The sequence below is a fragment of the Sphaerodactylus townsendi genome, linkage group LG06, assembly GCF_021028975.2.
Source record: "Sphaerodactylus townsendi isolate TG3544 linkage group LG06, MPM_Stown_v2.3, whole genome shotgun sequence".
Lineage (NCBI taxonomy): Eukaryota > Metazoa > Chordata > Lepidosauria > Squamata > Sphaerodactylidae > Sphaerodactylus > Sphaerodactylus townsendi.
The window spans coordinates 33,324,613-33,338,955 of NC_059430.1; the positions used below are offsets into that span (position 1 = coordinate 33,324,613).

The window sequence follows — 14,343 nt, forward strand, 5'->3', positions numbered from 1 at the left end:
TACTCAGGCCTATAGGCTTGACTTGGAGGCCTAGGCTAGTTTGATCTCATCAGATTTCAGAAGCTAAGCAGGGTTAAACCTGGCAAGTATTTGAAGGGAAGTCCTCCAAGGAATACTAGGAGCATGAGACAGAGGCAGGCAATGGCAAACCACCTCTGAATAGCCATTGCCTCGGAAACCCTGTCAGGGGTTGCCATATCAGATGTGTAAAGTTATGTCATGTGTATGTGTAAAGTGCTGTCAAATTGCAGCTGACTTAGGGTGAACCCGGTGGTGGGATCCAAAAATGTTAATAACAGGTTCCGATGGTGGTGGGATTCAAACAGTGGCGCCGCTGCACACACGCACCTCCAGTCCCTATTGGGCAGGGAGGTTGCTTTAGTAACCCCGTCTCGGCACTCAGAAAAAATTAGTAACCACTGCTAGAGAAGTGGTGAGAACTGGTTGGATCCCACCTCTGGGTGAACCTCATAGAGTTTTCAAGGCAAGAGACATACTTATGTGGTTTGCCATTGCCTTCCTCTCTGTAGGGACCGTGGTATTCCTTGGTGGTCTCCCATCCAGTGACTAACCAGGACTGACCCTGCTTTGCATCTGAGATCTGAAAAGTTGAGGCTAGCCTGGGCCATCCAGGTCAGGGCAAATTGAAAGTGACTTGACAGCAAGAACAAAAGTTGAGCTTCAGATTGCCAGCACTGGAGTTAAAATGAATGATAATAGAAGAAATAATAGTGCCATCATGAGGAAATTAGACTTAGTTCCGCCTGCACAACTGGGCACATGGGGCAACAAATCATGAAGGAACAAAAGAGAAAAGAAATCATCTGTCTTATAATTTGGCCTTGCATTTTAAAAGCACCTTTATTTTGAGTTAGGTGTGTTGAAAGCTATACACTAGGAACTTCTTAGGCTTCAAGAAGTTCTTCCAATATCTTCCTAGAACTCTAAAATGCATGCTATTTAAATAAGCTTGATGTTAGCATTGCTAGTTTACACCATCAGATTTAGGAACTGGTTTTGTATGCAGAAGCTGCAATCCTAGACACGAATGCTCGGAAATAAGCTTCACTGAAGCTTATTTGTTATTCACTGAACTCTATTTGTTAGTATGTTTACCTGCAATCTGTTTGCCCACAAGGGCATTTATTGTAGGATCAAGCTGTTAAAGGTAGCTGAGGCATTGAGCAACTTTATTCTTGCTGGCTAAATTTTATGTGAATTACTTTGACATAATGCTGTTCTCAGTGAAGGCTGTGCAGCATATCAAACACTGTGCATTTTTTCTTTCTGTCATTTTCTTAGGTTACCCTGAGGCTTATGTTTTTCCTGTATCTGTAAAATCTATTTTTGTCGCAGTTCTAAGTCCATTGAAATCAATTGACTTAGGAGAGTGTAACTCTGCATAGGAGTACACATATAGTTTCATAGTAAAGAAATGAGGTGACGGGCATTTTTTCAAAGCAGTTCAGTAAAATTGAGCTGCTAAAGATAAAGGGAAATGTACATTACAGGTGCCAGGATCTTTTATGTGGCTCTTTGGAAGCAAACCTTCTACATGTCCATTAATAATCTGGCATTGCAAGTTGTGTTTATGTAGTTCTTAAGACCACTATATGTTACATATTGAATTAATCTGATCTTTAGTCAGTGAGATTTACAAATATTAAAGTATTTTATAGTCTCTATATCACCAGAAATATAAGTTTGTGTTGCTATTTTAAAACGTACAATGCTGCTCATATTTTTTTTAATCTTCCTTTTGTAAATCAGCATTGGGAAGTGTTTAAAAATATTACTGAAGTTTTCATCTTGGTTCCTGCACTGCTTGGCTTGAAAGGAAATTTAGAAATGACTTTGGCATCTCGACTGTCAACAGCTGTAAGTAGGTGTAGCATTTTGAGTCCATCTCCAAAATATAAAACATGTTAGCTTTCTTTTAGCAAATATAGGGAAGCTGATGTATTTATTTTTATGGATCAACAACTGTAAACTCCTTTAGTAGCCTCTTTCCAGAGGTAACTGTTGGAGAAACCCAGTTATTAACAGTCTAGTCCTTATTATCTGAAAAAGAAATGAGCCAGATATTCTAATTAACCCTCAGTAACTGATAGTTAGTAATCAAGTTCCAGTGTGATGTAGCGGTTAAGAGCAGGTGGATTATAATCTGGAGAACCAAGTTTGATTACCCACTCCTCAATATGAGTGGAAGACTTATTTGGTGAACCAGATTTGTTTCCCTACTCCTACATTCCTACTGATCAGAACTCTCTCAGTCCCACCTACCTCACAAGGTGTCTGTTGTGGGGAGAGGGAGGGCAAGGAGTTTGTAAACTGCCTTGAGTTCCCTTATAGGAGAGAAAGGCAGAGTATAAATCCAAAACCTTCTTCTTCCTTCAGTAGCCATTCCCAGTGTTCTCTCAGAGGGAAGTTTCACTCAGTAGTAGGCTGGCTCAAATTTGTATGTGATATGTCACGTCATGCACTATGTATTGTCCAGTATATATAGCTAGTCTTTCTTGGTTGTACCCTCCTTAGCAGTCGGTGTTCCGATTAGACGAAACATGTCCCATTCTGAAGAGACATCCACCCAATTGTGATGGCGGCTCCCTTCGATACATTTGCTAATGTCTTGTTCTCAAATATCTCTCTTCCCCTTTGTATCATATGGATGAATATTACTACACATGCCACACTAATATAAAATACTAGCAGTATTTAAATTCATTTTTCTTTATTTAAGTTCACTATATAGAAAAAAGTAAATTCCTGCATATGTGCTGTGTGTGCAGATAGATAGGTGCCACACAAGCCATTATGGAAATGAAGCCTATTTTAAATGAGTACATTGCCAGCCAACCAGAATATTGTCATAAAACCTAATAATCAAATTAGTCACATCAGAAGTCTAATGAGCAGGAGAGCCAACTCTGATGTGTGAGTGATTGCCATTATTCTCACATCATTCTTATGAACCTGGCAACTCCTGAATGACAACTGATAGGCTTATACCCACTATATTCTTATTCTGAAATAAACTATTTAGGATTCCAGTTTTAGTTCTCTTCCTTTTGCTACCTGTCTGCCTGCTAACTGTACTTCAAGGAGTCTCATAAATAAAGGGAAACTCCCAAGTGTTCCAACATTTTATAGCCCCCAAAGCAGCGGATGACCTGTGGACCCTAGGCAACCTTCAACCCACTGAAAGTTTAGCTCACCAGTGAGTCAAATCTGAGTATTTCCTCTGATGTTTTAGAAATATTATATAATTCCTATGGTTGCAGAGAACGTTACAGCATAAAGTGCCAATTGCCCAGATCCATTGTTCCTTTCTTCATATTTCTGCTAAGACAATGTATTAAGATATTTCAGTTATTATTAATATATTTCAATTATTAATGTATTTTCTTTCTTAAAGGTAAATGTTGGAAAAATGGATTCCCCAATTGAGAAGTGGAATCTGATAATTGGCAATTTGGCTTTAAAACAGGTAAATATTCATAAAAGTCTCCAAGTCATGGTATATCCTTATCAAATATGCACATCCACAAAGTTTTTGAGCCAGGTGATTCAAGCTTGCACAAAATGAATCTTAAATCTGTTCTTTCTGGTACTTAATCAGAGTAGCTCAGCTTACTTTGAACTGGCCCACAGTCTCCAGAGAATGGAGCCACGACAGAACAACTGTTCACTCTGGTGTTCAAATCAGTTCTCCACTCAAAACTCTCAGCGCTTTGGCTAAGAATGCTCTGCAGTTCTGTCTAGGCAATCATGTGGAGTGCCATGTTAACCCTTTCGGCATTCAAAGTAAGCAGTTAGTAACTTTGGTAAGGCCTTGTAACTCCTTGGGCAACAAACCCTGAAAAATTTGAAATAAAAACTGTAAAAGAATATTGCATTTAAACTGTGTTCTTGCAAGTGTGAAGGAAATGATAGTAGAGGTCCTCCTCCTGTTTTCCTGCTTGAGGTAGAATACTAGTTTGTCATTATCTCATTTGCAAGTTTCAATATATTATTTTAAAATGCTATAGAAATTAGTAAAAGGAGTTAAGTAGCATATGTTTCAGCTCAATTTCTGTCCTTTTTGGAAGCAGGAAGACAGGTCTTAGAATAAACTGTTCTCTTCTTCATATGGAGAGAGGCGGGTTGGCAGTTGCACCAACACAGGTTAATATCTGCTTGATCTCCTGTCCATCTCTATTAGTTATTTCTGTCTGAGTGCCTGTGTTTTTGTAATGTTAAATATTTCTTTTGCATTTGTAGGTCCAAGCAACAGTAGTTGGATTTTTGGCTGCTGTGGCAGCAGTTATATTGGGCTGGATTCCTGAGGGCAAATACCGCTTTGATCATTCAGTCCTCTTGTGTTCTAGCAGTGTGGCAACAGCCTTCATAGCATCCCTTTTACAGGGTAAGAGAAATATTACTGCAAGTTGCGAGACCCAGTGTGGTATAGCAGTTAGAGTGTTGGACTAGGGTCTGGAAGAGCCAGGTTCAAATCCCCACTCGGCCATCGATGGAAGCTTGCTGGGGTGACTTTGGGTCAGTCACACACTCTCAGGCTCACCTAACAGAACTGTCTGAGGATGAAATAGATGCGAAGAGTCTGATGTGAGCCACTTTGGGTTCCTGTTGGGGTGAAAGTTGAGGTATACATGAAGTAAATGAAAATCAATAAATAACTATTTGTAAAGGCCAAGACGTTCACTCCAATATAATTATTGTTCAGAGTTTGTCTCATATATATTATTTATTTATTTATCTTATATATAGAGAGGGTATTTTTTATCCTGCTTACCGCTACCAGTGGGGGACCAAAAAGACTTACAAAAATACAAATGCAATTGAAATAAACAAAACGGTATACAAAGAAGAAGAAAATTACAAAATGTACGCAAAACATTTTGTGCTTGTGAAATTTAGGCCATAGTGTGAAGTTGTTTGAAACATACAGCTGGAACAGTCCAATCCAGAGCCCTAGGCAGCCAGGGACAGCGCCTCTACAGCAGTGCCCTGCCACTTCCAGAGGGCTTTCCAGTGGTATGGGGAGGAAGGAAAACTAAAGAACCCCACCCCTCCCTACTGCTGGAAAGCCCTCCATTAGACTCAAAGGGTGGCATAAGCCCAAGGCCTGGGCCACTGCGCACTTCCCTGCAAACCTGGGGTGGAAGCCGACTAATGTCAGCTACACCCCTTGGAACACACCTGCCACATCTCCACTGTGCAGATAAGGCTAGCAGCTGCTCAGGAGTGCTGACACAGTACTTAGTGCCACGTCTGGGCATCTCGGAAGGATCCTCCAGCCGCCCGCCAGGATGTTTCCCCCCTCTGCCATGGTAAGTGCCCCAGGAAGGAAAAATATATCAAGACACCCCTGTGCCACCTCCATGGAATGATTCACCCTCTCCATCATAAATCTAACTTCCATTCTTAAACCGGATCAACATTTGTACCTGAATGGGTGGGAGGAAATGGGATGACTCTGGAGAATTGCATCCAGAATCAGGTTTCAATTAGGTTTGTAATTCATGGTTAAAAAGAAGGGGATGCAGGTGCACTGGACATTCAGAACCTCCTACCAGCCCACTCCATATTTTTGAATGTTATTTGTATTTTGCTAATAATCCTTTCTATGCCTATAGGGGACTGCTGATTAACTGGGCTGTGATGTGAATGGCTAATAGACAGTGGGTTTTTTTGCCTTCTGCATAGCAAAGAGTGTATACTTTATATGTTGACTGTACTGTTAGAAAGACCATAACTATTACAACTGATTGCTGGGTGTTTAGGTGTCAGCTGGGCAGCATAGTACCGGTTCTGCAAAGTGGAATTCCTACTTAAACCTAAAGGGGGTCCCACCAAGGGTCTCTAGGGGCTGGGTACACAATAACCCGCCTTGGGACTGATATGCTGACCTTGCCTCCATGAGGCTGCTGATGGGTAGGAACAGTGGCTTCTGCCACTTTTGAGCCCAATGCCAAACATCTTCTTTTGTTCACCCATTGTCCCCAACCTATGCTGCATCAGGACTTGAGGAACCTATAATCAATAGGTTCTTAATTCTCCACGATAGGTCTTAATTCTCCACAGAATAGTATGCCTATAGCCTTCTCTCTCTGTCTCCCCCGCTGCGTGGGCTGGTCCCTACTTCGAGCACAAGAATAGAAAATAATCCTTTTCTAAAAATTATTGTTTGGAAATGCGGCATGAGACTGACTTGCTTTCTTTTTCCAATATATATTTAGGAATAATAATGGTTGGCGTCATAGTTGGGTCAAAGAAGACTGGCATAAACCCTGATAATGTTGCCACCCCCATTGCTGCCAGTTTTGGAGATCTTATTACTCTTGCCATACTTGCTTGGATAAGTCAGGGACTCTATGACTGCCTTGGTGAGTATTATTTTTTAAAAAATCTGATGTTCATTATTTTATTGACTTCAAAATATCCATACTTTCTTAATTCTGTTACAAATAATATAGGTATTTTTGTGGGGTGTGGGGTGTTGGTTGGCTGGTTGAAAACAAAAAAATCACTTAGGAACTCCTAAACTGGCCAAAAGATAATTGTGTGGGACTAATTTGCTATGATCCTATAATTGTTATAAAAGCTGTCTGGACATTTGCCTTGTACTATGTAATTAGTTGCAATATTTGAAACACTGGTTAGTGGTTTGCAACTATATGGCTTGGATCAGGGAGCCCCCAATATGGTGCCTGTGGGCAGGGGCATATCTATGGCATGTAGGGCAAGCACTGCCCAGCATTGCATTACATACCTCACCCCCAAACTCCATGTGCAGTTTGGTGGCAGGGTGAGCAGTTCAAGACTGGCCTTGACCAGGCCCAGCTTTAAACTGCAGGCCCCACCTATAAATTTCCACCTCTGAAGTCATGCAGTATAATGCTGAACCAGCCAGGCCAAGCCTGCAGTTCAAGGCTGGTCTCCAGCTGGCCGGTTACAGCTTTAAATTGCAGGCTTCAAGGTGGAGTCCACAGTTTAAAGTTGGACCAGGCCAAGGCCAGCTTTGAACAGCATGCCTGCACCTCAACTCCACGTGGACCCAGACCTAGTCTTGAACTGTGTGTCCTGTCCTCAAACTTCACATAGGGTGGTGGTTCACAGTTCAACAGCGGGCCCTCCTCTACCTTCTCTTGTGCCCAGGCTGTTGCCTTTGCACCACCTCTCATCTCCAGAGACACTTTGGGTGGGCCAGCACCCCCTTCAAGGGACAGCACCCTGGATACATGCCCTGCCTGCCCCATCCTAGATATGCCTCTGTCTGTGAGTGCCATGGTGCCCTCTGATATCTTTCTTGGTACCCACCAAGTATTTTTATAAAGTGGGCAGGGCAATGTGGGACCCCTGATTAGCCCCTGGAGATCTGATTGGCTGTGCAGGTTGAAGAATAAATAAACATTGTAATATGTTCATTTTAAAAGGCATCCTGCTAAGCAGAGCTTCTGCCTGAGAGGTTGAACATTTTATGCATGATTTCAAGATTGGGACTGGGGTGGGGTGGGTGCCTAGACTGATGAGCTCCCAGTGGGGTCACCAGGCCAGATCAGGAGAGGGGTGTGTGAGTGTATGGACTGGGGGAGTTTTCAGGCAGGCTCGATAGGCCAGATTGGGAGTGAGGGGGAGTTGCTTCAGCCCCCTGAAGGGATCTGGACCACATGTTTGAACCTTAGTGGTTATCATCTCATAGAGACCACCCATCCAAAGCCATTATGTTTTCCAGGGTAACTGATCTCTGCAGTCTGAAGACAAATTGGTCTCCAGACCTCACCTGGAGGTTGGCAACCCTAATTGGCAACCTTGCACAATGGGATGGATTTTACCTGTTGAACTCCAGTGTCCCAAGCTGATATTGAAAATCCAAGACCAGAACCACTCGATTATATATTTTTTTAAAGCAAGGGACTCAGTCACATCCTTTTCTTACTCCATTTCCTAACCTTACTCTTTGGCCCATAGCTGCCCGATATCTCCCCCACAGACACTCACATACAGTTTGAGAAGGCAGAGGCGGCTGCTGTGCTGGGTGGGTGAGTGAGGCTTTGATAAGGGGCAGACGGATGGGTAGTCTGGAGGCAGCCAACTCCTCCTCCTTCCCTCCCTTCCTTCCCTCCCTTCCCATTTCCAAGCTCACACAGTGCAGAGTTACTGTCACTGCTGTGCTCTTTGTGCACTGCTCCAGCCAGGCTGCCCACTGGAAAGCTGTCTCACCCAGCCTGGTCTCACCTCTTCCCCCCTCCCCTTCTTTCTTTTCCTGCTGTGCTGAGCCAAAAAGCTGTGTGCTGGAGCAGGCTAGCACATCCTAAAGGGAACCATGGTTGTGGGTTTTCTGGACTGTGTGACCGTGGTCTGGTAGTTTTTGCTCCTAATGTTTCACCCACATCTGTGCCTGGAATGCCTCTGAAGATGCCAACCGTAGATGCAGACAAAACATTAGGAGCAAAAGCTGCCAGATGCCAGCCTCACAGCCCAGAAAACTCACAACAGCCAGTTGATTCCAGCTGCGAAAGCCTTCAGCAATATATCAAACATGTTATATTCTATATCAACTTTATTTAGAAGATCCAGCAAAACCATCTCAGACTATCTCGGTTATCCCAGCATCCCTTTTTGTGTGAAGATAGAGGGGGAAAGACAATGCTCGTTGAGTACAGTAGGTCAAGAAGAAGCAACAGCTTAGCAATCAGTTGCAAGCAATACAAGCAAAATGTAACTGAAATGCCAGATTTATCTGCTATGCTGTCTTGCATGTGGTTGGGCTACTAAATTTGCATACAATTCCCCTCCCCCCCGCACTCTTCTCTTCCATTACAGCACTTATGAATTCACTAGAAGCATGAAAGATGCTTTGAAATTTTGTGTCAGGAGTGGCAGCTTGGAGGAAAGCAGGACCCACTGAACAGGTTATAGGGAAGCAGATGTATTTATACTTCCCCCCACCCCCATCTGATCACAGTTCAGGCTCAGAGCGGCTCACAGCATAATGGAACATCAAGCTGCAATGCAGGGACTCAGAGTACCTTCGTTGTCTTTGAGCTATAAGTTGTTCAGACTGAGGAACCAGGCCAGCTTCAGAAGTTTTATGGGAACTTGTGGAAACCTTTTGACCCCTGGTGTTTTCTCACTGCAGCTGAGCTGGCAGCTGCAATGCCATTTTTTTTGGCTGGGTGCTAAAGTGAGCAGGCCAATAGCTGGCAACTCTGACAAGTCCTCATACTGGCACAGAGACTGGTTCTTGCTGCCTGAGTCCTTGGTTCAGACTCTGCCACCTAAAACTAATTACTGCCTAACAAATACCTGCCAAGCATCAATCCTGAGTAACATTTGGCAATTAAGTTTGTGTTGAGAGTTCTGACAGGCCCGAGGAAGTAAGCTTTTCCCTGAGAAATTCTTTTTTCGGTTTAAATGGTTTTTTTATGGGGTTAATAAAATTTTTACAATAACTGTTTTGCTGTTTTGTTTTTTGCTGTCAAATCACAGCTGACTTATGGTGACTCTGGGGTTTCTATGGCAAGAGATGTTCAGAGGTGGTTTGCCATTACCTGTCTCCATGTTGTGTCCCCAACTTCCTTGGTGGTCTGCGATCCAAACATTAACCAGGACTGACTCTGTTTAGCTTTCAAGATTTAATGAGATCCCATTGACCTGGGCTATCCAGGTCAGAGCATAATATAAAATCTGTGCATAATATAATAAACACGATACCATGTAGTCTATGATAATATATTTGTAGAACACAAGAGGGTAGTGGTGAGCTATACTTCAGAAGTCTGGTTATTTGAAAACATTTTTCTTCTATAACTGCAGAGTTTCAGTATTAAAATCACTGGGGCTAATTCTCAAATTAAATCTGTTTTAGTATCAATGTGTGCATGTGGGGGGAAAACTAGGGTAAGAATTTAAAAGAGCTCATTCACAGCACATTTGATAATGTTGTCTTTAGTTTGAGTGGAAGCAGAGTATATTGAAGTATATACTACTGAGTATATTTGAAATTGCCAATCTACCATGGATGTAAACTAACATCTCTCTTCCTCGGCATTTGCATGAGAACATTGATTATGACCCTTTGCTGTGTCCTTCACCATGAGTGTCTGTAGCAGATCAGCATTTTCTTTGGTGATTTCGCTGAATGTTTACTGGCCATTTAGAAGAGAAGCTGAAGTCTGATATGTGTTATAGTAGTACTAGATGTATTAACACTTAAGTGTGTTAGTTGGATTGTCATCTAACAAGCAGTTATTCTTTCTTAGTTTTCATGGATAAAGAGAAGTTATTTCACACATCTACAGTATTTTCCAAAGTTTAGGACTTGAAGAGTTTTCACTGTCATGTGTCATCTATGTTCTAAGCAATTTTCTCATAGTCCATAGTCTGAGATTAGTGGCTTTATATGTGAATTGATAATGTGAAGTGATAGTTGCTCTTTTTTAATTTTTTCTTTATAAGTGTAAATTATACTACCTTTCCAGTGCTACCTTAGAGACTAACAGACTTTACTTCAGCAGAAGCCTTAGTGAGTCAGAGTTCTTTTCGTTGGGCTGCCTGCCCAAAGACACTGAGGCAATTGTATGCATTTTAAAATAACAAGTATTTGTCACAAAACAAAAGGTTGTTTTATACATTGTCCTAGGCTATGTGCCAACTGTATATAATAAGAATTAATTTTGTAAATTGGTGATTTCAAAGCACAGTGATCAGCAGGTTTCCACTTTGTTCCCACCATATCTCCTTAGGGTCCAGTGTACCCTTACCGGTACATACTGTATTCCTTCATTATGTGAGCAAATAGTGACTTGATTGGAATGCTGTGGTATTTGGAGCTTTCATCAGCTCCCGAGGACAATCTCCCATTGATCGTTTCCATGAGTCTGGGAGAATATAGAATCATAGGAAGACCACAAGGACCATCAAGTCCAGCCCCCTGCCATGCAGGAACACACAATCAAAGTACTCCCGCCATATGCTCATCCAGCCTCTGTTTAAAACTTCCAAAGAAGGAGACTCCACCACATCCTGAGGCAGTGAATTCCACTGTTGAACCGCCCTGACAGTTGAACAGCCCTTTTCCTGCACCGTGAATCCATTACTCCATGGCCTAGTCTCTGAGGCAGCAGAAAAGAAAATATATACTTCATAGTTGCATGGCATAATAAGAAATGATAACGGTGCTTCAGTACGGTCCTGAGAACACTTTCATGGGAGTAAACCACATTAAGTAGACCTACATAGGAGTCTGAATAGACTTGCTTAGGATGGCACTGCAGCTCTTTTAACTGTGATCCTCCTTGAGACTTTTGGAGAAAAGCAGAATATAAATGCTATAAACAGATAAATAAGTTAAAGGAGGGTAAGTCTGTAGAACTCCAGTATTCCATAGACCTTTTACCTCAGGCTTTAACATGGTACCTCAAGGATCATCTTGTTATATATATACCTACCGCCATTCTTGTGTCATCAACAGTGGAAGATCCTGTTAGAGGCTTGGTAGGTGACTAGATGGAATATGGCCTTTTCAGTGGTAGACAAAGGTCATAGAACTTTTTCCTTAGAGAGGCCCATGAGGTTGTATCCTTCTGTCCTTTTTAGATTACAAGCAAAACTGTTCTGTTTTACAGGGTTCTTGATACTAGTTTAACCTCCTACCCCCAGATGTTGGCTTCTGTTTGATTTTTCTAATTGGTTTAATGATTCCTGGGGTTTCATTTTTGTTTGCTATTTTTGGTTTATGGTTTTAGTTTGCTGTAGGTAATATTGTTCCTGTAGGTTAGGTTGTCCCTTGACTAAGCTAGTCGGATCTAGTCAGATCTCAGCTGCTAAACAGGGTTTCCACTGGTTAGTAGTTGGATGGAAGATCATCAAGGAAGTTCAGAGTTGCTATGCAGAGGCAGGAAATAGCAAACAACCTCTGAAGTCTCTTGCCTTAAAAACCCTACAGGGTCAACATGTCAGCTGTAAATTGATGGCACTTTCCACCACCTGCTGGGCACAAAAAGTGGGATAATTGAAATAAATAAATTGAGACCTTGTACAGGTTTGGCATTTCTTCTTTCTGAGGTCATGGCAAGACTAGGGTTTTATTTATCTGCATTTCAGCTGTTTGCTTTATGCCACTTCTGAAACAACTGCTACAAGTTCACAGAGACAACTGTCTGTTTCAACAGTTTGGTACAGATCTGAAGGGTCTCTGAATGAGCTAGGCCCCAGGTCAAGATGGGCGTGCCATGGGCCTTTGTACTATAGATTATAATTTAAGCACAGAAATTTGTTTTTGTTCTGTACCCCCAACACAACAGCACCCTTGCTCGCACAAGAATCTGTCTATGGTTAAGGCACCTTCCTTCTTAAAATCCTTTTGAGTTTGCAGGACTACTTTCTTTCAGGACCTAGTTTGTGCTCTGTGTTGCAGGGAGAGTGAAGAGACTGCCACGGGCATTACTTCAGGCTGTGCTGTCAATACAATCCCTACAGATTAGCTTGCAGTCTTTGACTGTTCTGACGTTACAGACCTTTCAGTTGTTCTGCATTCTACAGAAGAACCTGACTAAATTATGGACACATGTAGCCAAGGAAAATAACTCCACAGACTATCATCATTATCACAGAATAATCAACAGCAATAAAATGTGTGCTGATTGTGGTTCATAGGGCGTGTACTGATGGTCAGGAATAAACTAGGCATCATAATGTGTGAGTTTTCTTTGCATAGTCATAAAGAAAAAGAACAGATGGAGAGTGGGGGAGGTTTAATGGCAGATATAACACATGCTGTTTGCAAAACTTCTTGAAATAATTCTTTAGTATCTTCTGCTCATTGAGAGAATTGATGTAATAATCAGTGTGAACAGATGAGGATGGATTCCTGCAATCTACTCGCTTTCTACATATTGAAATATTGAGAGAAATCTTTTATTACTGTAATTAAATTATGTTTTAGCATTGTTAGCATGGTTTTATAGACGTAAGAATAATTGCACTAGGAATACTGCATATATATAACCTTTCAGTTTTGAAAAATTCTACATTAATTACAATTAACTTTTAGAATCTCACATTGGTTGTGAAAGTTAACATATTGTACAATAGTGGAGAGCTTTATGTTGGCCTCTATGGGGCAGATATCCTGGCAGCTGGCTCATGGTCAACTCAGCCATCAATCCATTCCTTGGTGGGTAAATGAGCACCTGTCCCAATGGCAAACTACCCCACAAAAACGGCTTTCCTATGAAATCATTGCTTGCAGTGGTACCCCAGGGTTGAACACGACTGAAGGGGAAACTTTACCTTTTACTTTTATGTTGGCCATTGGTTTATTTATCAAGAAAGGACTACAGTAGAATTGCCAACTCTGGATTGGAATATTCCTGGAAATTTGGGTGTGTAGTCTGGGGAAGGTGAGGTTTGGGGAGAGGAGGGACCTTCGCATAATATCATCCTCCAAAATAGCCTTTTTCTCCAGTACTCTGGAAAATCTCCAGTTCCTGTCTGGAGGTTGCCATATCTCATCTAGAAGCAGGGACTGACATCTCAGTCCTAAGCAGAATTATATACCGTATATACTCGTGTATAAGTCGACCCGCATATAAGTCGAGGCACCTAATTTTACCACAAAAAACTGGGAAAACTTATTGACTCGCGTATAAGTCGAGGGTGGGAAATGCAGCATCAATTGAGGCATCAGTAGGTTAAATGTTTTTGAATATTTATTTCAAAGAAAAACAGTAAACTGGCTCTGTAAGCGGAAAAGAGGGTCAACAAGAACAATATGGTATCAACAATAATTTTAAAAGTACAAAAACCTTAGCTCAACCAGCAACCAAGCTAAAACACAAGAGTTAAAATCCTTCAAAACTGGATTCCTCATCATCATCTGTATGTCCAAATGTAACCCAGCTTAGTTTTTAAGAGGGATATTATCAGAAATGAAAAATCTACTATTAGCTTCCATTGTAAACAATGGGGGATGGGGCATCCCCTTTGGGGGTAAATAATGTTGGATCCCCTGACCCAAACTTCACCAAACCTGGCTGGTATCATAAAGAGACTCTCCTGATGAGACCAGCCAGGTTTGGTGAAGTTTGGTTCAGAGGGTCCAAAGTTATGGACCCTCAAAAGGGTAGCCCCATCTACTAATAGCTCCCATTGAAAACAATGGGCGTCCATAACTTTGGACTCCCTGAACCAAACTTTACCAAACTTGGCTGGTATCATCAGGAGTGTATTCTGAGGGTACCCTGAAAGTTTGGTGCCTCTAGCATACAAAACTGCGCCCCCTGCTGGCCAGCAAAGTAAAAACAAAAAAATTGTAATGACCCGCATATAAGTCGAGGG

At 41.8% G+C, this 14,343-nt stretch overlaps 1 protein-coding gene across 2 annotated transcripts in view; it reads left to right on the forward strand.

Moving 5' to 3' along the window:
• Positions 1 to 14,343, forward strand: part of SLC41A2 (solute carrier family 41 member 2) — a 46,708-nt gene that overhangs the window by 15,484 nt on the left and 16,881 nt on the right. For both annotated transcript variants that reach the window (XM_048501423.1, XM_048501425.1), the window contains exons 3-6: positions 1,771 to 1,878; positions 3,416 to 3,487; positions 4,261 to 4,405; positions 6,240 to 6,386. In XM_048501423.1, coding sequence (XP_048357380.1) covers positions 1,771 to 1,878; positions 3,416 to 3,487; positions 4,261 to 4,405; positions 6,240 to 6,386 — 472 coding nt within the window. The remainder of the gene's footprint in view (positions 1 to 1,770; positions 1,879 to 3,415; positions 3,488 to 4,260; positions 4,406 to 6,239; positions 6,387 to 14,343) is intronic.